A 24,561-nucleotide genomic window follows, 5' to 3' on the forward strand; every position below is an offset into this window, starting at 1 on the left:
GGGTGCATGTGAGAGTTTGGACTGTGTGTGTCTGTAGGAGTATGTGTGTGTCTGTGTGCATGTCTGTGTATAGGAGTGTCTGTGTGTGTATAGGAGTGCCTGTGTGTGTGTGCGTGTAGGAGTTTCTGTGTGTGTATATGGTGCAATGGAGGTCACCTGTAATGTGACATGAACCCAAGGTCCCGGTTGAGGCCCTCCCTATGGGTACCGAACTTAGCTATCAGCCGCTACTCGGCCACTTTTCGCTGATACCCGTCCTGAAGTTGCCCTTGGAGGATGGTCACCTGAAGTCGTATGTCCTGGACCCTACATGTATACACTCTCTCACCGATGCTCACAAACCCCCACCCCAGACACACACACACACGCACGCGCGCGCGCGCACACACACGCACGCACGCACGCACGCACGCGCGCGCGCGCGCACACACACACACACACACACACACACACACACACACACACAAAATCCTACGTGCACGCATACACATATACGTTTGTGGGGTGAATTTGTACTTGCAGAGTTACATTGTACTTTGCTCAAAAACTGCAAATTACATGTAAAACTTTGTTAACTTATTTTTTAGATTAGAATCAGTCTAAACATTATGGCACAGACAGGAGGACAGAGGGGTGCTAATACCTCTGGGCTGACACCCCTTGTTAAAGTTCACTTGAGAATGTAACTTTTAAAAAAAAAAGTTTTGTGATTTACATATGAAAGAAGTGAAACTAACATGGTCATTCCAACAGATGAGAGACTTAACAAATAATAAAGGTATTTTTCGATTTATAATTTCAGTTATATCACACTAAACTTTTGCTCTAAATTCTGTGTCTTACAATCTTAAACTTCACAACCACCTGATGAAGGAGCAGCGCTTCGAAAGCTAGTGCTTCCAATTAAATCTGTTGGACTATAACCTGGTGTTGTGTGATTTTTAAATTAATCTAATGTCATTTGCTCGTTTTTGGCCCATATCCCTCTACATCCTTCCTATTCATGTGCCCATTAAGATGCCTTTTAAATGTTGTAATTGTACCAGCCTCCACCACTTCCTCTGACAGCTTATTCCATACATGCACCACCCTCTGCATGAAAAAGTTGCTCCTTAGGTCCCTTTTAAATGTTTTCCCTCTAACCTTAAACCTATGCTCTCTAGTTTTGGACTCCCTTACCCTGGAAAAAGACCTTGGCTAGTCACCTTATCCATGCCTCTCATCATTTTATAAACCTCTATAAGGTCACCCCTCAGTCTCTGATGCTCCAGGAAAAATAGCCCTAGTTTATTTAGCTTTTCCGTATAGTTGAAACCCTGCAACCCTGACAACATCCTTGCAAATTTTTTCTGCACCTTTTCAATTTCACAACATCTTTCCTGTATTAGGGAGGCTAGAATTGAACACAGTCTTCCAAAAGTGGTCTAACCAATGTTTTGCATAGCTGCAACATGATATCCCAACTCCACACTCAGTGCATGTGTACAATGAAGACAAGTGTACTAAATCCCTTATTCACTATCCTGCCTACCTATGACTCTGTCTTCAAGGATCTATGAACCTGCATCCCAAGGTCTCTATTTGACAACACTCTCCAGGACCCTACTATCAAGTTTATAAGTCCTTCTCTAATTTGCCTTAGCAAAATGCAATACCTCACATTTATCTGAATTAAACTCTTATTTGCCAGTCCTTGGCCCATCTGATCAAGATTCCATTGTACTCTGAGATAACCTTCACTGTCAACTACACCAATTTTGCTGTCATCGACAAACTTGCCAACCATTCTTCCTGTATTCAAATCTAAGTCATTTATTTAAATGGCAAATAGCAGTGGACCCAGCACCAGTTCTTTATGGTGCGCCACTGGTCACCTCCAGTCTGAAAAACAACCTTCCTCCAGCACCCACTGACCCCTACCTTCAAACCAAAGTTCTTTTTTGAAAAAAGCATGAGGAACAAGTAAAGTATGGTCATAGATTAATGGTTAATTTAAAAGGAAAACAAGAAGTATTTAATCTATTTGTGAATCATAAAAGGGTTGTAAAAGCAAGAATGAGGCTAATTAAGGAGCAAAAAGAATATCTTGCTGCGAAGTGTGTAATTGAGCTAGTAAATGTTAATACTGTGTATTGACAGAAGAGGATGGTGCCAATGTAGCATTAAAGGAGAAAGCAGTAGTCAGTATTGGGTAGGATAAAAATAGATAATGACATAGTTGAAAGTTAGCAGTCCTCAAAATGGAAAGGTCATCTGGCCTGAATATAATGCACCTTAGGTTCCTGAGGGAAGTGTGGTTAGCAATGGTCCAAGGTGATCCTCATTTGATTCTGGGTTTGTGCCAGAGGACTGAAGGATTGTCGAGGTAAACACCAAGGGGGAGAGGAGTAAACCTGGCCTCAAACAGTTATGTCAGTGACAGGGGAAATGGCATTAATTGGATCGGCCTACCCAAGAATCTGACATAGATTGTCATTCTGCCGATTGTACCTATGCTATATTATTCCACATTTCTGTGAATAATAACAAGTGAAATGAAATACTGAGCTGCACACTTGCATGTAGGCAGTGAGTACATTTATTGCATACTTTGTTAATGATGCTGAAATAAGTGAAGATGTTATTTGAATGATGCCTCAAGATTTTAGCAAGCAGTCATTTTCCAACTCTTTCACATGGAGATTCGACAATTGAAATACTTCTAAAATGACCTATTGCCTAATTAGTGAAGTTAGAGTCAAAAGGAAATTGAGATTAAATTGTGATGTACTAATCTCAAACACTGTTAAATTCTGATGAATGAGAAGCCTTGGCGATTTGTGTATGTTATTTTGCAGGATTCAAGTTAACTTGCAAGGTAAGGCAGCTGAAAATGTGTTGCTGGAAAAGCACAGCAGGTCAGGCAGCATGCAAGGAACAGGAGAATCGACGTTTCGGGCATAAGCCTGAAGAAGGGCTTATGCCCGAAACGTCGATTCTCCTGTGCCTTGGATGCTGCCTGACCTGCTGTGTTTTTCCAGCAACACATTTTCAGCTCTGATCTCCCGCACCTTGCAGGAGAAAGTGAGGACAGCAGATAAGGCAGTAAAGGATGCAGTTTTGAGCCAGTTTAAGGCAGGTTTGGAGCTAATTTGTTGGAAACAAATGCATATTTATGAGCAAATAGACTATTGGATAGAGTAGCAAGTGATAAAACCCAACTTTCAATTTGGGGTTTAGCAAAATGATGCTGCAAGCATTTGAGGAAGGAATTGCAAGATTTACAGAGATGAATTGAAAATCCTTTTTGATTTATACCTGCCATAGCTTTTGTGTCTTCAATCTGCAATTCTTTCCTGTGAAGCATGGTTAACAATTCTGCTCTGAACTTGGAGATTGACAGAGTCACTGCAGGAGGATAACTTCCTTTAATTGTTCAAACCTCTCGTTGGGAGAAGAAGTAAGAACTGTTTGAACCATTGGCTCATAGTGGATGTCATGGCACTGTCCTTGATTGTGGAGATCATTTTGTATAAAATTTTTGCATTATTGTACGCAAAGGAAGATGTGAGCGAATTCAAATTATTCATAACCTGAGTTCATTTTGTGTTTTGCTTAGTTAATTTGTATTCATGCATTTTGTTATCCGTAGGTGGCTGGTGCCTATTCTAAAACATGGTCATACAGAGAAGATGCTTTACTGGCTGTGTATAAAAAGCTTTCCACAGTTCCTGAAGGTACACCCAAGGATGAAGTAAAGAATTTATTGAAAGCAGCAATCTTCCTCATTCGTAGAGCTATTAAGGACAAAGTGTCATCTGTAAGTACTGCAGATTGTATATTTTATGTTTTTTATACTTTCTGTTTAGGCTAATAGACACTTTCTGTCACCCTCTCACATGCGCTCTGTCTTTTGCTGTACTTAGATACTCAACACTCTTGCTCCAACACACATTGCCCCATTATGTTTTTCACTGAAGTTTATTTTAAGTTCAGACATAACGGGTTGCTTACCTATTGACACCTGCATCAAGTTTAATATGTCAGGAATCAATTGATGGAACACTGGTTTGAAGCAGGAATGTAACTGCTCTTGTATCTTAGTTTAAGCACGTTTCATTCATTTGTGTTTAAGTGAACACTCATTGGAATTTTTACTTCAGATCACAATTTTCAGAAGCTGAGAGACCTATGTGGTAGATGTTTTTCATTGAAATATGCCAGCAGATTAATCAAAACACTAGTGAGAAACTATTCGAGTAAAAATTTGCTTTTTGAGTCACTTGAATAAACAAAATATTTGCTGTGATTCGTGTGGTGAGTTGAAAAGAGATACCGAACAACAAAGGAGGCATCACCAAACGTGAGATTGAAGAACTGGATTTTAACCAAGTCTTTACAAACTGATGTTGTTGACTTGTTTGCCGAGCTGGTAGGTTTGTTTGCAGACGTTTCATCACAATACTAGGTTGCAACATCAGTGACATAGAGACACCTTCAGTGACATAGAGACATAGAATCATGCAGCATGAAAACAGACCCTTCGGACCAATCAGTCCGTGTGGAACATAATCCCAAACTATACCAGTTCCACCTGCTTGCTCCTGTCCATATCCCTCCAAACATTTCCTATTCATACACATATCCAAATGTGTTTTAAATGTTGTAATTGTACCCACATCCACCACTTTCTCAGGAGATTCCATCCATATGTGAACCACCCCTGTGTAAAAAAAAGTTGCTCCTCATGTCTTTTTTAAATCTCTGTCCTCTCATCTTAAAAATGTGCACGCTCGTCTTGAAATCCCCCATTCTAGGGAAAAGACAACTACCGTTAACTCTGTCGATGCCCCTCGTGATTTTATAACCCAGTGAAGTGTTGGTGTTTTGTCCCGCTTGCAATTTCTGTGTCCTGTTTGTTGAGGTGGGTGGCATCACTTCCGGTTTTGCTTTAGCTTGTTTGACAAGATACTAGTTTTTTTGGAAATACTACACTGACCAAAGTTAGAGATTGTAATGATGTTGAAGGCTAAGATCTTTTAAATGAATAACACTTTAAAGCCACCAAGGCATGTGTCAACTGAGACTTTGGAATTGATTCTATTTATTTATTTTCCTTGGTCCTCAACTCTATCTCTTATAAATAAGGGTGCATGGAGAGTGATGCATTCAGGTGCTAGAAGGATTTCTTTATACAGTCAGCTTGTAAAGGTACAAGGTATGTATAGATCTTCCTTTTGTGCAGTGCAGTGATGCACATTTGTACTCTGTGGACAGAGAGGGGCTCTGAGGTTGGAACCCCCCCCCCACACACACACACACACACACACACACACATTTTGTTGCACGCCAACCACCTCAACAGACTGAGGCATAAGAGTAGAAATAGGGCCTATCAAGCCCGGTCCGCCATTGGCAATAATCTGACAAGCCCCACTTCCACTTTCTTTACATTTGATTCCTTTACTGGTTAAAAATCTTAATATCTCAGCCTTCAATATATGTAAAAACCAAAGTTAAAAATCACACAACACCAGGTTATAGTCCAACAGGTTTAATTGGAAGCATACTAGTTTTCGGAGCGACGCTCCTTCATCAGGTGATTGTGGAGGGCTCGATCGTAACACAGAATTTATAGCAAAAATTTGCAGTGTGATGTAACTGAAATTATACATTGAAGAATTGATTGTCTGATAACAGACAATCAATTCTTCAATGTATAATTTCAGTTACATCACACTGCAAATTTTTGCTATAAATTCTGTGTTACGATCGAGCCCTCCACAATCACCTGATGTAGGAGCGGCGCTCCGAAAGCTAGTGTGCTTCCAATTAAACCTGTTGGACTATAACCTGGTGTTGTGTGATTTTTAACTTTGTACATCCCAGTCCAACACCGGCATCTCCGAATCATGTAAAAATCCATATTTGTTCTAATTTTTTGAGTGCCTGTGTGGAACTCTTTGTTGTATAAACAGTGCATGTATCCATTGAGCAGAAGTCTTTTCACTATGTATTTATTAAGTATGAAGAGTGTTATTTGCTATTTGGCAGTTTCAGCGTGGTGGAGAAATTGATTGCACAGCTTATAAGTGGAGAGACCTGTTTCGTGGTGGCACAATATACACCTGACATAAAATGCATCCAGAAGCTGGCACGCACAATTTATTCATTCCTTTGGCAATTATTTGCTGCCCAATGATTGTGTTCTGCGTCCAAGCTGATATCTAGATCTAGACAAAGTGAAATATATAACTTAATCCATATGGTATTTGACATAATTGAGTTCATTTGGTGAAATCCGCACTCGCAGTCAGCACTTGATGCCTGAAAGGTTGCACAAATGCCCAGAATAATAGACTTTTCTTGAAACTGGTCATCTTAGAGGCCATAGCCCAGAAGTCACTACCTGAATGGAACCCGATTTGACTTTTTCCATGATACATTTGAAATCGGCGTTTTGTTCACATATATATTTCCAGTTGTAAACATGCCATTGCAGATACTTGTGGAATATTTCAATTTTAGCCACACAACACTGTCTTTGCTAAATTAATAAACAGTTGTCTTTGGTGATTACAGCCTGATCAAATACATAGTGGTTGAGTAATTTCTCTTCTGGAAATCTGCTTTTCAGGTTGCCAAATAGCAGCTAATTAACTTGAAGGATTGCAGCAGTGTAAACATTGCTGTTTACAGCAGTTGGAATTACCTTGGGTTCATTATTCCAATAAGTACATTCATCTAGATAGAGTCTTCAGTTTATTAATCTTGACCTTTGAAAAATGAAAAGCTTCAATCATTGTCAAACAGCTTCTCTAAGAATTTGCACAGTGATGCCAGTTCCCCTTGAATATCATTGGAAGCTATTCATGCAGTGCAATATTATGACTTTGTCAGCATTTTAAGGCAATATTCTTCAATTGGATTGTTGCACTTATTTGCTTTGTTCACTAGTTGATTGAGACATTGTAGATTTGCATTATTCACTTAGTACAAAATGTCTTGATAGTCAGCTTCACTTCATTCAGAGATCAAAACTGCAGCTGCATCACACTCTGTGACTTTGGCAGGTTCTTCACTGTCTACTGTTCACAGTGGACCTGCTGAACATTGTAGATACTTCTGTCAAGCGTTTCAATATCTTGTATAATTGAGGCCTGCTACCAAGCTCTCCTCTTTGAGCAACACAGTGCTACTCTGACAATGTTTGATTTAATATTGCTGTTCCATTATTCATTCCAAGCATAACAAAAGCTCCATCACCATTCTTTGAAACAAAGACAGATTCTGGTCAAAAATTGATGGACGAAATCAACATACTTAGTACTGAAGTGTCCAAACTTTCATTAACAGTATATGAAAATGTGATTTATACAATTCATCCATGAACTATTTTTGTATGACAAAGCTCATGAACTTTACCAGTTCTAAGGCATACTTCGTGTGCGCCAGCTCTCAGTGGTGCAGGAAAGAGGGGTTCCTTTTCATGAAACACTGGCATCAGTATTGGAACGGGACGGATCTGTACTATTGGGGCAGCCTACACCTGAACCAGGCTGGGATCAATGGTCTAGCAAAAAGGGTAAATAGTGGTCAACAGAACTTTAAATTATAAAGTAGTGGGGAAGGGAAAGGTAAAACCAAGAAGTATAATGGCCAATGGCAGACAAAGCAGCAGGTTAACATCTGTGGGATGGATTCAAGAGGGACGGGTAAACACAGGGCTTAAGGTGTTCTGTCCGAATGAACGCAATATACAAAATAAGGTGAATGTGCTTGTGGTGCAGATGACAATTGACAGGAATGATATAGTGGGCATCATCAAGATGTGGCAGCAAGGGGATCAGGAGTGGGAGTTAAATATCCAAAGACATACATCCTATCGAAAAGACTGGCAGGTGGGCAGAGGGGTTGGGTAGCCTTATTAGTAAAAAATTAAATCAATAGCAAGAAACTATGTGGAGTCAGATGATGTAGAGTCTTGTGTGGATAGAGGTGAGGAACCGCAAAGGTGAAAAAAAACAATGGGGGTTACGCCTCCAAACAGTAGTCAAGATGTGGGTCACAAGATACACAAGGAGATAGCAAAGGTTTGTAAGAAAGGCAAGGTTACAGTGATCATATGTAGGTGGAGTGGAAAATCAGGTTGGTAGTAGATTGCAAGAAAAGGAATTTGTGGAACGTCTCAGAGATGGCTTTTTGGAGCAGCTTGTGGTGGCGTCCATGAGAGAACAAGCAATTCTGGATTTAGTGATGTGTAATGAGGCAGACTTGATAAGGGAGCTTAAAGTGAAGGAACCCTGAGGAGGCATTTGACTTTAACATGATAGAGTTTACTGTGCAGTTTGTGAGGGAGGAGTTGGAATCAGATGTAACGGTATTACAGTTAAATAAAGGCAAATACAGAGGCATGAAGGAGGAGCTGGCCAGAATTGACTGAAAGGAGCCGATCATGAAAGATGGTGAAACAGCCATGGCAGGAGTTTCTGGGAGTAATTCAGGTGAACACAGCAAAAATTCAACCTTGGCAAAAGAAGCATATTGAAGGGAGGATGAGGCAACCATGGCTGATGAGGGAAGTCAGGGACAGCATAAAAGCAAAAGAGAAAGCATGTATTGCAGCGAAGGGCAGTGGGAAGCCAGAGAATTTGGATGTCGACAAAGACCAAAAAAGGACAAGAAAATAAATAAGGAGGCAGAAGATTAAATATGTAGGTAAGCTAGCCAATAATATAAAAGAAGATTGCAAGAGTTTCTTTAGATATACAAACAGCAAAGGAGAGGTAAAAGTGGACATTTAGCGGCTGGAAAATGATGCTGGAGAGGTAATGTGAAACAAAGAAGTGGCTGAGGAACCGAGCAAGTACTTTGTGTCAGTCTTCACGGTGGAAGATATGAGTGACAAACCAAAAATTCAAGAGATTCGGGGGGGCCAGTAGAGAGTAAGATGACCATCAGCAAGGAGAAGGTACTGGAAAAACTGAAAGGTCTGAAGGTGGATAAATCACCTAGACCAAATGGGCTGATGAAGGGCTTTTGCCCGAAACGTCGATTTTACTGCTCCTCGGATGCTGCCTGAACAGCTGTGCTCTTCCAGCACCACTAATCCAGAATCTGGTTTCCAGCTATGCAGTCATTGTTTTTACCCAGTACGATTTTGGAGTTCATTGTGAAGGATAAGATTTCTGAACACTTGGAAGTGCATGGTAAAATAGGGCAAAGTCAAAAGTGTGTTGGGAAAGCACAGCAGGTCAGGCAACATCCAAAGAGCAGGCGAATTGATGTTTTGGGCATAAGCCCTTCATCAGGAATGCCCGAAACGTCGATTCTCCTGCTCCTCGAATGCTACCTGACCAGTTGTGCTTGCTCAGCAACACACACTTGACTCTGATCTCCAGCATCTGCAGTCCTCACTTTCTCCTAAAATAGGGCAAAGTCAGGATACTTTTATCAAGGGGAGGTAATGCCTGACAAATCTGTTAGAGTTTTTTGAGGAGGTACCAAACAGGTTCGACCAAAGAGAGTCAATGGATGTTAGCTACTTGGACTTCCAGAAGGCCTTTGATGAGGTGCCGCACAGGAGGCTGCTGAATAAGATCAAGGACCATGGTGTCAGAGATAAGGTACCAGCATGGATAGAAGCTTGGCTAAGTGGCAGAAAGCAGAGAGTGGGGATTAAAGAGTCCTTCTTAGTGACATAGCTAATGACCAGAGGTGTTCTGTAAGGGTCAGTGTTGAGGCCACAATGTTTCGTTCTATACATTGATCTCGATGAAGGAACTGAGGGCATTCTGTCAAAGTTTGCAGGTGATACAAAGGTGGGTGGAGGTTCAGGTAGTTTTGAGGAGGCAGGGAGGCTGCAGAAGGATTTAGATAGGTTAGGAGAGTGGATATAAAAGTGGCAGATGGAATACACCGGCAGTGGAGAAAATGTGAGGTCATGCACTTTAGTCGGAAGAATAGAGGCATAGACTATATTCTAACTGGGGAGAAAATTCAGAAATCTGAAATGCAGAGGGTCATGGGAGTACTTGTTCATGATCCTCTTATGAACTTGCAGGTTGAATTGTTAGTTAGGAATGCAAATACAATGTTGGCATTATTTCAAGAGGACTAGGATACAGAAGCAGGAGTGTACTTCTGAGATTTTATAAGGCTCTGGTCAGATCGTATTTAGAGTACAGTGAACAATTTTAGGCACCAAATCACATGAAGGGTATGCTGGCCCTGGAATGGTTCCAGAGGAAGTTCACGAGAATGGTCCCAGGAATGAAAGGCTTAACATAGGAACATTTGAGGACTCTGGGTCTATATTTGATAGAATTTGGAAAGATGAGTGGGAATTTAATTGAAACTTACAGAATACTGAACAGCCTGGACAGAGTGGACATTAGCAAGATGTTTCCATTAGCAGAAGATGCTCAGACTCAAGGGTACAGCTTTAGAATAGAGGGAAGACCTTTTTAGAATGGAAATGAGAAGAAACTTCTTCAGCCAAAGAGTGTTGAATTGATGGAATTCATTGTCACAAAAAGCTGCCCAGGCCAGGTCATTGAGTATCCTTAAGATAGATTTCAAGAGGTTCTTGATTGTCAAGAGGATAAAAGATTATGGGGAGAAAGCAGGAGAATGGAGTTGAAAAACCTTCTTGAATGGCAGAGCAGATCCGATGGGCGAAATGGCCTAATTTCTACTCTTCTTTCTTTATGGTCAGTAATTGCTGTGCAAGTTCATGAATTGCTTGTATGGATCACAAGAATATAATCATATTTGTTTTAAGCGTGGCAGAATGGATGTGCATTTTCACCATATCAGGATTGGTCTTTTTGTCCTGGCATTTTCGGAAGCATTTGTAAAATTCCAAATTTATTTTGTTTTGTAAATTAATAATTGCATCTACATGCAGTTTTTACCTCTCATGCTGCTTTAGGTTGTCCAATTTCCAATCGTAACAAAGTTCCTAATGCTGAACTTGCGTCCAGTGTTTGCTTTCGAGCAAATAACACATCATCTATTTCACAGTAAAAGAAGATCTCAGCAGTTTGTACCTTCTGTTTTAATCTCAGAAAGGCATCCCTACTTGAAATGTGCATGGGATTCCTTTCCTCAGGAGCTTGAAGACTCATTTGTGTTTTTGTTTGGACTCTTTTTATTTTAATACTTAAGACTCTTCATATCAAGACAACAAACTATCTAATAGAAAAATGCAATTTATTACTTGCATTACATGGTACAACCATCTGGCCTGGCCATCAGCTTCTCTGACTTTGTGCTCTGTAATCCTCCTGTATATGAATGTAAACTCCCCTGACTGGGAGGTGTAATTCCTGCAACTTTTGACAGGAGTTAATATGACGTGGTCTCTTTCTTGAGCTAACCTCCAGCTGCTTCGTTGATCACAACATGCCTGGAGCCCCAATAAATGCATTGGAAGCGATTGCTTGACCAAGTACAGATTAGTTCTGATTGAAGGTGTGGAGTTGTGGAGGTTGAAAGTGTGTGGAGGATCGTGGGCTGTGTGTTGCCAGCTGTATGCATAGGATCAAGAAAAGTGCGCAGGTTTTCTTTGTGTATGACCACACACACAGCAGTTCAGAGGTAATACAGGTAACGTCTCAGTCTGTGTAACCCTCTGTTCAGTCAAGAATTATGTTGATTCTCCAGCCTCTGAGAAAAGGTTTCTCCTCGTCTCTGTCCTAACTCGTGATTATTCTGTGATTATGCTGTCTGTTCTAAACACTTCCAGAAGGGGTTACGACTTTTCAGCATTTACTCTGCCAAGCCCCCTAAGAATTGACATGTTTCAATCAGATTGCTTCTTTTTTCCCAATGGGTCCAGGCCCAACCTAATCAGCCTTTTAGTATAAGAAAATGCCTCCATCTGGGCTCAACCAAGTGAACCTTCACTGAGCTGCCTCCAATGCCAGTATATCTTTCCACTTCCCGATCCTCCGCCCTTGAACTCCACCGCATTTCTTCCACTTCCCGATCCTCCGCCCTTGAACCCCGCCCCTCCAACCGCCACCAGGACAGAACCCCACTGGTCCTCACCTACCACCCCACTAACCTCCATGTACAGCGCATCATCCGCCGTCATTTCCACCACCTCCAAACGGACCCCACCACCAAGGATATATTTCCCTCCCCTCCCCTATCAGCATTCTGTAAAGACCACTCCCTCATCAGATCCACACCCCCTACCAACCCAACCTCCACTCCCGGCACCTTCCCCTGCAACCGCAGGAGGTGCAAGACTTGCGCCCACACCTCCCCCCTCACCTCCCTCCAAGGCCCCAAAGGAAACTTCCATATCCGCCACAGATTCACCTGTACCTCCACACATATCATCTATTGCATCCTTTGCACCCCTCTATATTGGGGAGACAGGCCGCCTACTTGCGGAGCGTTTCAGAGAACACCTCTGGGACACCCGAACCAACCAACCCAACCACCCTGTAGCTCAACATTTCAATTCCCCCTCCCACTCCACCAAGGATATGCAGGTCTTTGGACTCCTCCATCGTCAGACCACAGCGAAACGACGGTTGGAGGAAGAACGCCTCATCTTCCGCCTAGGAACCCTCCAACCACAAGGGATGAACTCGGATTTCACCAGTTTCCTCATTTCCCCTCCCCCCAGCCTGTCTCAGTCAAATCCATCAAATTCAGCACTGCCTTCCTAACCTGCAATCTTCTTCCCGACCTCTCCGCCCCCACCCCAGTCTGACCTATCACCCTCACCTTGACCTCTTTCCACCTATCACATTTCCGGCGCCCCTCCCCCAAGTCCCTCCTCCCTATCTTTTATCTTAGCCTGCTGGACCAACTTTCCTCATTCCTGAAGAAGGGCTAATGCCCGAAACGTCGATTCTCCTGTTCCCTAGATGCTGCCTGACCTGCTGCGCTTTTCCAGCAACACATTTCCATCTCTGATCTCCAGCATCTGCAGACCTCACTTTCTCCTATCTTTCCTTGGGTAAGGGGAACAAAACTGTTCAGTGTGCCGGATGTACCTTGCTTGTATAGTTTTAGCAAGACTGCCCTATTTTTATTTTTTGTGCCCTTTGAAAAAAAGGCAAGCATTTCATTTATGTTCTCTCTTAACTGCTTTTATGTTAGTTTTTTGAGATTTGTGCTCCAGGACCCTCAAATCCTTCTTTGCTCAGACAAACTGTTGCATTCTTTCATCATTTAAAAGATATTCGGCTCTTTTATTCTTCCTGCCAAAGCACATAACTTCATATTTTCCTACATTGTATCCTGCCTGTCAAGTTTTTCTTAACCTGCCTATATCCCATTGTAAGTTCTTTTTGTCATCCTCACCATTCACCTTCCTACCTATTTTTGTTTAATCTGCACACTTATCAATCTATGTCACTTCTGTCATTCAAGTCATTGATATATGGAAGTAATTGTGGCCCCACCACTGTGACGCTGCATAAGTCACACATTGCCATCCTGAAAATGGACTCCCCCACCCCCTTATCTTAACCATCTTTTGAATTGGTCAATTTACCATCTGTGGTAATGAATTACCCTAAATACCATTGCCTCATCTTATGTCATAGCCTTGTGTGGAGGGTATCATTGAATACCTTTTGGAAATCCAAATATGTTGTGTCTCCTGGTTTGCCTTTATCTATTCTGCGTGTTACCACCTCAAAGAATTCTAATACATTTGTTGGCAATAATTTCCCTTCCATGAAGCCATGCTGATTCTGCTTATGTGTTTCTACAAGCTCTGCTATTGCATATTTTAAAATAAGACTTCAGCATTTTCTCAGTGGCAAATGTTAAGCTAACTGACCTTCTTTACTTTTTGAATGCGGGTGTTAAATTGGTAGTTTTCCAATACTCTGGGACCTTTCCAGAATCTAAGGATTCTTAGAAAGCTATTGCCAGTTCATCCACACTTGCTATAGCTAGTTTTTAAAAAATCTGAGGATACAACCCAACACCAGAAGATAAACTCTGAGCACTGGATCAGAAAATGTAGCATTTCACTATCTCTTATATACCATCTGATGGTATTGAAATCAGCTTGCTGTGTTGCTTACTCAGCAGGTAAATAGCCCTAATTTTTAAAAGGCTTTGTTTATTCTGAACTGCACTTTCCTGTCTGGTAAACAAGCAAGCTTAGTGTGGAAAAATGCTTGGTTTTCTTTGGGCAGTAACTGCAGATTGGAGCATGAAGTGATTCAATCTGTGTGTGTCACCTCTTTACCACCACATCGTCAGTTTGACTTTGGAGATAGTGATGTCAGTCACATTGTTTGTGAATTTCTGAGAAATGTTTTTGTATATCTGCTGACAGTTATTTGTGATCTGGTAGTTTGTTTATTATTTATCCAATAAAACAAAGAGTTGGGAGGGAGAAAGTTGCTTCTTTTGATTTGCACTTTTTATTCAGTGGAAATGCAGGGAAAAGTATCTTAGAATTTGCCACTGGAGGTCAGCAAAGTACTTAATTTTTCATGTCAGGTTCATTAAAATTTCAAGGAAACTATGCCGGGAAGCTATGTGGATTGTATAATCATGCCATCAACATTTAGAATGTGAGTGGAGCGCAAAAGGGAATTCTCTTTCAGCTTTAACCTTTTGGACTTCAGCTTTCCTGTTTCCGTATGCTCTGTAAGCAATGCCAGAAAATTTTAGTGTGTTACAGCTTTCTTTGAAATAAATTGACCAAGTGGATTGACAGACCATATGAATATTTACCTGACTTGCTGTGTTCTTCCAGTCTCCTGCTTTCTACTTGTGATCTTACTGAGGGGTCAAGTGGCTACTCCTAATTCATCTGTTTATAATTGTTCAATGTTCAAGACAATCTGTAAGTGTCTGTCTCTAAGGTTACTATGTTTGAAATTTCAGAAATCTCTCAATCTTTTAAGCATCTTCACTTTTTTGGCCCTTTCATAGACCTCACCTACATCAGTTTCTTTGTGTGTTACGTGCCCCACCCTGAGTCTGCAAGCTCTTGATTTCTGCAGTTGAAAGAAAAACGTTATCCTTCCAAATATAAGGTATAAGGAGGCTATTAACACTTTAGGGAGGCTTTAACAAACAGTAAAAATGTTTTTTTTAGAAAGCTGTTCGTTGTGTGTAAATCTTCAGTGTAAAATTGAAGAAATTTTAAATTACATTACTTCTCTTCTTAGGTTTTTCAAGCATCGCTGAAGTTACTAAAAATGCTGATCACACAATATGCTCCCAAACACAAGTTGGGCAAAGTAGAAATCACGCATTGTGTGGAGAGAACATTACCCATTCTCCTTAGCAAGACTGGTGACGCCACAACACATCTTCGGTTGGCTGCAATGAATTTCATCCAGGTAAGCAAGCAAATGTCTTGTCATGCTTGTGTACTAAAGCCTTATGGAAGGGTGCTTATAAGTTAGCCATTTTCTGATTGATAAGTCCAGAAAACTGATTTAGTGTTTGCCACTACCAGAAATTTGACATTCTCGTAACTCTTCAAATTGATTTTTTTTTCCATATGCTCTGTAAGCAATACCAGAAAATTTTAGTGTGTTACAGCTTTCTTTGAAATAAATTGACCAAGTGGATTGACAGACCATACGAATATTTGAACAGGAGTAGGCCATTCAGCCCCTCAAGCCTGGTCCACCATTCAGTGAGATCTTGGCTGATCTGTGGCCTAACTGTGTATATCAAAAGTTTATTATCTCAGACTTAAAATTAACCGTTCCTGCATCCACTGCCATTGCTGCAAGAGAGTTCCAAGCATCTACAACTCTTTGTGTAGAAGTGCTTCTAAACATCACTACTGAATTGTCTGATCCTAAATTGTCAGACTATCTCCCTTAATTCTAGAATCCTGATCCAGTGGAAATAGTTCATCTTTACCTAACCTGTCTTTTCCTGACAATATCTTGAAAACTTTGACCAGATCACGCCTTAACCTTCCTCCTTAATTCTAGAGAAAACAGGTCCAATTAGTTCTCAAACCTAATCCCTGAAGTCCAGGTGTCATTCTGATAAGCATACGTTGTACTCCCCGTAAGATCAATACATGCTTCCTAAGGTGTGGCTTCTAGATCTGCTTCTTCCTGTCACCTTAAGTGCATTCCCCCTGGTGTTAGATATTTCAACTCTATGGAGAGAGGTTCTGACTGTCTACTCTGTTATGCATCTCATAACTTCAAACACTTCCATCAATCCCCCCTCACCCTCTGCCACTCCAGAGAAAACAACCCGAGTTTTTCGAACCTCTCCTTATAGCTCATACCCTGTATTCCAGGCAGCATCTTGATAATCCTCTGCTACGCCCTCTCCAAAGCCTCCACATCCTTCCTATAATGTGGCGACCAGATTTGAACATAATATTCTATGTGTGGCTTAACCAAAGCCTTATAAAACTGCAACATAACATCCTGACTCTTGTACTCTATTCCCTGACCAATAAAGGCAAGCATGCCATACACCTTCTTTCTCACCCTAATTATTTGAATGGCCACTTTCAGAGAGCTATATATTTGAACCCTAAGATCTCTCGACGCATCGATGCCGATGTGGTCCTGTCATAAACATTTGATCTCCCAAAGTGCAGCACCTCTACCATTTCTCCACCCATATCTGCAATTAATCTATATCCAGCTGTATCCTTGGGCAACCTTCTACATTGTACACAATTCTGCCAATCTTTGTATCGTCCAAGTCCTTTATATATATCACAAACAGCAAAAGTCCCAGTACAGATCCTTGCATAGCACCACTAGTCACAGATTTCCAGTCTGAAAAATGCCCTTCAACCACTACCCTCTGCCTTCTATGGACAAGTCAGTTTTGAATTGATGCAGCCAGGTTACCATGGATCCCGTGTATCTTAATCTTCTACTATGAGGGGCCTTGTCAAAATCCTTACTAAAATCCATTTAAACACCATCCGCTGCTCTACCCTCATTGATCACCTTTGTCACTTCCTCAAAAAATTCAATCAAGTTAATAAGACATGACCTGCTCTGTACAAAGCCATGTTGACTGTCCTTAATTAAGCCATGTGTTTCCAAATGTGCATCAATCCTGCCCCTAAAAATTCTCTCCAATAGCTTCCCAACCACAGACCAGAAATTCAGTGGTCCCAGTCAATATTGGGGAAGTTAAAGTCACCCACTATGACAACCCTACTTTTATTTCATCTTTCCATAATCTGCCTACATATTTGTTCCTCAGTGTTTCAGAGGCTGTTGAGTATAATCCTGTCAGAGTGATCACACCCATCTTATTTTTAAACTTTACCCATATTGCCTGAGTGAATGAGCCATCCACTATGTCTTCTGAGTGCACATGTAACATTCTCCCTGATTAGTAATGCAATTCCTGCACAGCTTTTACCTTCGTCTCTATCTTGTAGAAAACAACAAAATCCTAGGACGTTGAGCAGCCAGTCCCATCCCTGGAGTTGTATAGCACGGAAACAGACTCTTCTGTCCAACTCATCCGTGCTGACCAGATATCCTACATTAATCTAGTCATATTTGCCAGCATCAGACCCAAATCTCCCTCAGCCTTCCTATTCATACCCATCCAGATGCTTTTTAAATATTGCAATTGTACCCATCTCCACTATTTTCTCCATCAGCTTATTGCATACATGCACTCTTCTCCATGTGGATAAAGTTACCCCTTAAGTCCCCCTTAAATCTCTCCTCCCTCACCTTAAATCAATGCCCTCTCGTTTTGGACTTCCCTACCCTGGGAAAAAGACCATGGCTATTCACCCTATCCATACTCCTCATGATTTTATAAACCTCAGAGGTCATCCCACAATCTTTGCCACTCCAGGGAAATAGCCCCAGCCGATCCAGACTCTCCTTATAGGTCAAACCTGCCAATTCCAGCAACTTCCTTGTAAATCTTTTCTGAACTCTTTAAAGTTTAACAGAATTGACTGCAATATACAAAAATTGCATCACCGATGTCTTGTACAGTTGCGACATGATATCCTAACTCCTCTATTCAGTACACAGACCAATGAAGGCAAGCGTGCCAAGCACCACCTTCACCACCCTGTCTACCAGCGCTTCCACTTTCAATGAACTATGCTCTTCCTTGCAGTTAATTGTTATAGAGAGAGTCTGACCAAGTAATAGAAAGGAAGAGGCTCCATCTAATTTTCATACTCAAATTTGACATTTATGAGGACCAGATTATGGCTGACTTAATATGAAGAAAATGATACAGAGATCTTGTTTATCCCAATGGCCAACTCCAAAACTTGGCATCAAAGTTGGCTACATGTCAGAGGTTGCCAGTGAATACAGAGTTGCTACCATAATAGTGAAAGCAGGGAAAGCCAACAACAAAGAAACATTGTTTAAATGTGAGAGATGAGGAACAGGAATATATAAAGTGAAAAGTTGGGTAAATGTACCCTGACTAACTTTGACCAGTTTACTGTAACCCTCTTTAACTTGGGTACATTACACGGGGAGATAGCTGAACGAGGTCAAGAGTCAGGGGAAGGTCACCCCTAGTTTATTGAACTCTTTATAAAGGAAAAACATTACTTATCAGACTCTACTCTTGTACTTTAATTAAACTCTCAGACACTGTCAGTCTCTTCACTGGACTCTTCAATAAACAGTTCTAAATCTTGATTCTCAAACCACTATTCATCAATCAGCTGAATAGTCACACCTCGCACAATGAGCTCAATGCTTCGAACTGAGTTGAGCACTTCAAAAAACTGGCATAGAAGATTGAGTTTTTAATAGCTATTGTTTTAAAGTTTTTCATATTTTCAACTTGTAAAGTAACATCACTTATTTCACTCAAAACAGTTGGTAAAACCAAACCTGTTGTGAATTGAAGATTCTAATGTACTCATAAACTGCCCTCAAGGGCCCACACACAGGAAAGACATGTGGATGTTATGGACAGAAGGGAAGTCGTTTCTTTTCACCAGGATTGATGATATGATTCTTGTGCGGTCAGAGCAATACTTCGCAGTTGTCCTTCTATGGATATGTCTCCTTTGCAAGGGGCGGAGAGTGACTGTTTCTCTTATAAAATGTCTTTCACTTGTTAATTAAGTCACACCTTACTGAAAGATGAACTTTTTTTTTCAGGGTTAGTGGTTTTTAGTTCAGATGAATGCAAAAGCTCCTAAACTGGTGAAGATCTGAAGGTTTTTGTTTACATTGTTCATAGTGTTTGGCTTCCTGACAACCAAGCACCTAATTGTTGGCAAGGAGAAAGCCTTTGTCACCAACAGCTGGTCACTAGTCCAGAGGCCAGCTAATTGTACCAGCCAAAGCTCCAACAGTCTTCTTGGACCCACATTGTCAGCAACCACACTTTAGCCGTTGCTGCAACAAGCGGATGTGTACTGTGTGTCAGGTTACTTGTTTTTGAAATATGTGGCAATCCTTTGGCGACCTTTGGTTTTTAAAACTGTTCTTTACTCATTTCAGTCCAGGGTTAGAAATACAGCGAGGGAGAAAGCTTTCTTTAGACTATTCAAAAAGTTCCCCAGGATAGTTCATGTTTCTCAATGACAGTTTGCAATTAAGCTTGACTCCAATGATTAATGATTGAATGTTTTTGGACCCTCCCTGACTAGATATGAACATGAAAAGACGAGCTTAGAAGACAGTAAATACCTTCTCCTATCTCTAGAAAAGTTTTCCTCTGAATAATCATTTTAACTGATTGTCAAGAGTGGATTATACCTCACGGAGCTATCTTTTCATATTTAAAGGTACCAGTTTTCAAGAAGATATTGAGCAGAGTACAAGTTTTGTCAGATTTAAACCACATCCCAACTGTGGCTTCAGCCGCAGTCTCATTCCTAGTCTGTTGGTGATCTGACCTAGTTTGCTGAATCTTTTTTAATAATGTTTAGAAATGGTAGTCAATATGGTTCTATTTTATTTAGCTTCTCATTCTTGTTTATAATAGCTTCCTAAGTGCAGCTTTTTGAAGGTTGATGGTGAAGGCATTGATTTTGACCAATGGAATATTTATGAGGGTCTCTTTCTACTGCTGAATGTTGCATATTTTAAGTTTTTACAACTGTCACAAAGGTCTTCATTCAGTATAAGAGCAAAATGTAGTCCAAATAGTGAGTAAATGGAGGAGTTGGATTTCATTGATTAGTTTGCTGGAGTTTGTGATGACACTGTTTTGGTACAGGGAGGAGAAAGTGAGGACTGCAGATGCTGGAGATCAGAGCTGAAAATGTGTTGCTGGAAAAGCGCAGCAGGTCAGGCAGCATCCAAGGAGAATCGACGTTTTGGGCATAAGCCCTTCTTCAGAAATGAGGAAAGTGTGTCCAGCAGGCTAAGATAAAAGGTAGGGAGGAGGGACTTGGGGGAGGGCCGTTGGAGATGCGAGAGGTGGAAGGAGGTCAAGGTGAGGGTGATAGGCCGGAGTGGGGGTGGGGGCGGAGAGGTCAGGAAGAAGATTGCAGGTTAGGAAGGCGGTGCTGAGTTCGAGGGATTTGACTGAGACAAGGTGGGGGGAGGGGAAATGAGGAAACTGGAGAAGTCTGAGTTCATCCCCTGTGGTTGGAGGGTTCCGAGGTGGAAGATGAGGCGCTCTTCCTCCAACCGTCATGTTGCTATGGTCTGGCGATGGAGGAGCCCAAGGACCTGCATGTCCTTGGTGGAGTGGGAGGGGGAGCTAAAGTGTTGGGCTACGGGGTGGTTGGGTTGGTTGGTCCGGGTGTCCCAGAGGTGTTCTCTGAAACGTTCCGCAAGTAGGCGACCTGTCTCCCCAATATAAAGGAGGCCACATCGGGTGCAGCGGATGCAATAAATGATGTGTGTGGTGGTGCAGGTGAATTTGTGGCGGATTTGGAAGTATCCCTTGGGGCCTTGGAGGGAAATAAGGTGGGAAGTGTGGGCGCAAGTTTTGCATTTCTTGCGGTTGCAGGGGAAGGTGCCGGGAGTGGAGGTTGGGTTGGTGGGGGGTGTGGACCTGACGAGGGAGTCACGGAGGGAGTGGTCTTTTTGGAACGCTGATAGGGGAGGGGAGGGAAATATATCCCTGGTGGTGGGGTCTGTTTGGAGGTGTTTTGGTACAGCCAAGATTAGAATGTATTTGTTGTGGTTATCTGTGGATAACTGACACTGCCTGAAATCAGCTGCGCCAGTACAAAATTAAATATATTTCAGACATGTTTGCAGGTTGTGCACTTCCTGTGGCCAAAGATGCATTCATTCCAAATGACACCAGTTTTATCTATTCTGTGGCCTCTGATGTGGCATAATCTACTGGAGCTGATGCAGGAAGTCTTCTTACTTTTATATTTTTGTATTTTTATTAGTCCACAGGATACTCCGTATTGATGTTCCAGCGACATCACATTTCATTAATACCCGATCCCACAACATGTAGGAAATTTATTCATATAGATCAGTTTTTGAACTCTGATTCAATTGAGGTGTTGCGATAAAAGGTAACAGTGAGATGAATCTTGGTGAGAGTTCTAGTCTTTGCTTCTAACACAGACTAAGGATCTGAGGGTGAGGCTGCAATTGAAGGATCGGAGAGTGGGGAAAAGCTGCAAATTGGAGAGTTTAAGGGGGAAGAGGCTGATGAATGATTTTGGGGAGAGGTAGGAAGGTCTGGTCAAGAAGAAGCCACAGTTGAAGGGTCATGATTAGGGAAGAGGAGGTTTGGAAGCAGGATCAGCTGCAACAGGGAGTATTATAGGTAGAAAATTGCATTTTCCTTTGGATGTTTAACTTTTTCTGAATAAAGTAAATTTTATTTCATCTACCTCTTTCGAGAATTAGCCACATAAGAACGTCAACTTGGAGGGTGTAATTTTTTGTGTGTTTTTCTGATTAGGAAGAATCAATGAAACCTAATTCCACTTTTCATGTTGATTCCTATAAAAACCTACATTTCACTGAGCGTCGTGACTTTTAGGAACACATCTTTGAGTGAGAATTTGTTTTTTGTTTACCATTGCGGCTTATGAATAAATTATTTTCAACACAGCAGATTATTTTCTTGATCCAGATAACATTTCAACTCCAAGGTTAGCCAATAATTTATTGATGAGGCTGAGTAACCAGTAAGGAAGAAGGTTGTAAAAGACAAAAATTAAGAAAATTAATCTCTGTCCTTTGGGAAATTAAGTTGAATGATTGTACACTGTTACAATGTAGCACAAGATTTGAAAGGTTTGCTGGTCAGAAAAAAATCTCTCAAATTTTCCTCTCTTTCAGCTCACTTGATATCTGTTGTATTCACTGTTCAGAGCTGAAAATGTGTTGCTGGAAAAGCGTAGCAGGTCAGGCAGCATCCAAGGAGCAGCTGAAAATGTGTTGCTGGAAAAGCACAGCAGGTGCTGAAAATGTGTTTCCAGCAACACATTTTCAGCTCTGATCTCCCAGCATCTGCAGTCCTCACTTTCTCCTAGAAGTATTCACTATTCAGCAGTGATGCATTCTATTTTTAATGTTCAAATGTAAATTTGTAGGCTTTTAGTAGATTTCATTTTGCATTGCAGCACACCGCTTCTGTGACATCCCACCTCCCCCCCCCCCCCCCCCCAATACCCATGGGGGTTACATTCCAAGACCTACCACAGATAGATGTGAACCCTTCCATTTAAACAGGAAATCTACCTGTACCACAACCCAAAGGACTAGCCACACTACCATACATCAGGAGCATTTCAGAACTGACAGCCAGACTACTACGACCACTAGGACTTATAACAGCACACAAACCAACAGCCACCCTCAGACAACAACTCACCAGAACGAAGGACCCGATACCCAGCATGAGCAAAACTAATGTAGTGTACAAAATCCCATGCAAGGACTGCACAAAATACTATATAGGACAAACAGGAAGACAGCTAACGATCCGCATCCATGAACATCAACTAGCCACGAAACGCCACGACCAGCTATCCTTAGTAGCCACACACGCAGACAACAAGCAACATGAATTCGACTGGGCCAACACTACCATTATAGGGCAAGCCAAACAAAGAACTGCCCGGGAATTCCTAGAAGCATGGCACTCATCCACAGACTCCATCAACAAACACATCGACCTGGACCCAATATACCGGCCACTACAGCGGACAGCTGAAACTGACAACCGGAAGCGGCAGGGACAGGCCACTATAAATGCCGGAGGAAACACCACAGAAGCGCTTCACAGGAGGCTCCCAAGCACTGAGGATGTCACCTAGACAGGGGACGAAACGTTTGCAACAGAAATTTCCAGCTCGGCGAACAGAACCACAACAACGAGCACCCGAGCTACAAATCTTCACCCAAACTTAGGAAATCTACCTTTCCAGCAGCCCCCTGGTTCTGGAGCATATCCTGTAGTATGTTCGGGCTGTGGTAAACCATGGATAACTGAAACTGCGGAAACTGACTGTGGATACGGTGGTCACCCTGTACTACATTTAGAAGAAAAATCTGAAAGATGCTTTGTGACATTAATTTTTCATTGTGATGTGATTCTAATACTGTGGTCAGGGAGAAATGTTGTTTTATTTTGGTAATTTGTTTCTCGTGTCTTTGTTTCTATATTCAAACACAACAGTTTTAGTTTGGCTTTGGTTTATGCCATATGATTTGCTTGTGCCAACTGTCATGCCCATTTAAAAAAACCCTATTCAGAACTTTAAAGTGCAAACTATATGCAGTATGGGATCTTCTTAAACTATTTAAAAATGATGGAAGAGGATCACCTTGTTCAAAGTGTGAATTCAAGAACAGCCACTCTATCTCAGATGGGCATGCATTCCAGATTAGATGAGTCAGTGCCCATCTCCTGAAACAGTATAGAAAGGTATTCCTGTTATGAATGGGTCATTCTAAAACTAAAACAGTGATCATCTTAAACACATGGATTAATGCCTGCAAGCAATAATCCTGGTCGGTTATGGCTAAGCAACCCAAGATGAACACTAGTTCGTAAAAGATGAGTTATGAAAAACGGGTCAGTAAGGCAAACATTAAGGCTCTCCTGTCCAGTCACAAAATGGAATTTGCAAAAGATGCACACCAACAGTTATGGCAGAAAGACAAGCATCTTGTTTGCTCATGAGATGTAGATGTTGCCCATTCCTAAATATCCTGGATAAAGCGGTGGTGGTAAGCTGATTTCTTGAATTGCTGCAGTGTTTGCATGTAGCTATACTCATCACACTGTTGGTGTGGGAAGGGTAGTTCCAGGATTTTGACTCGGCACCGGGAAAGGATTGCGATCATTATTCCAAATCAGGATGGTACATGGCTTAGTGGGGAAGTTGTAGATGGGGGTAGGGGGTTCCCTTATATCCACTACCCTTGTTCAGTTGGAAGAGATCACAGGTCTAGAAGGTCCTTTCAGAACAACTTTGATAATGTACTGCAGTGAATGGAGCACATGTTACACAGTGCTGCCTCTGGGTGGTGAAGGCAGTGAATATGGAAAGTGGTGTATTGGATGCCAGTCAAATGGACTGCTTTGTACTGGATTGTATCAAGTTTATTGATTATTACTGGTGAAAACAGGGCAGTAGGTGGTAATCAACAGGGTGTTTCAATGCCCATGTTGGCCTGATGATGTTGAACTTCGTGGGGACTTGAGTCA

The 24,561-nt window shown here is 41.6% G+C and overlaps 1 protein-coding gene across 9 annotated transcripts in view; it reads left to right on the forward strand.

Moving 5' to 3' along the window:
* cep104 (centrosomal protein 104) overlaps nt 1–24,561 on the forward strand; it is a 229,230-nt gene that overhangs the window by 65,765 nt on the left and 138,904 nt on the right. For all 9 annotated transcript variants that reach the window (XM_087980590.1, XM_087980588.1, XM_087980592.1 and 6 more), the window contains 2 exons: nt 3,632–3,799; nt 15,141–15,314. In XM_087980590.1, coding sequence (XP_087836716.1) covers nt 3,632–3,799; nt 15,141–15,314 — 342 coding nt within the window. The remainder of the gene's footprint in view (nt 1–3,631; nt 3,800–15,140; nt 15,315–24,561) is intronic.

This window comes from Chiloscyllium plagiosum, unplaced genomic scaffold, assembly GCF_037043375.1.
Source record: "Chiloscyllium plagiosum isolate Xiang-an unplaced genomic scaffold, Cpla_swu_hap1 HiC_scaffold_37, whole genome shotgun sequence".
Classification (NCBI taxonomy): domain Eukaryota; kingdom Metazoa; phylum Chordata; class Chondrichthyes; order Orectolobiformes; family Hemiscylliidae; genus Chiloscyllium; species Chiloscyllium plagiosum.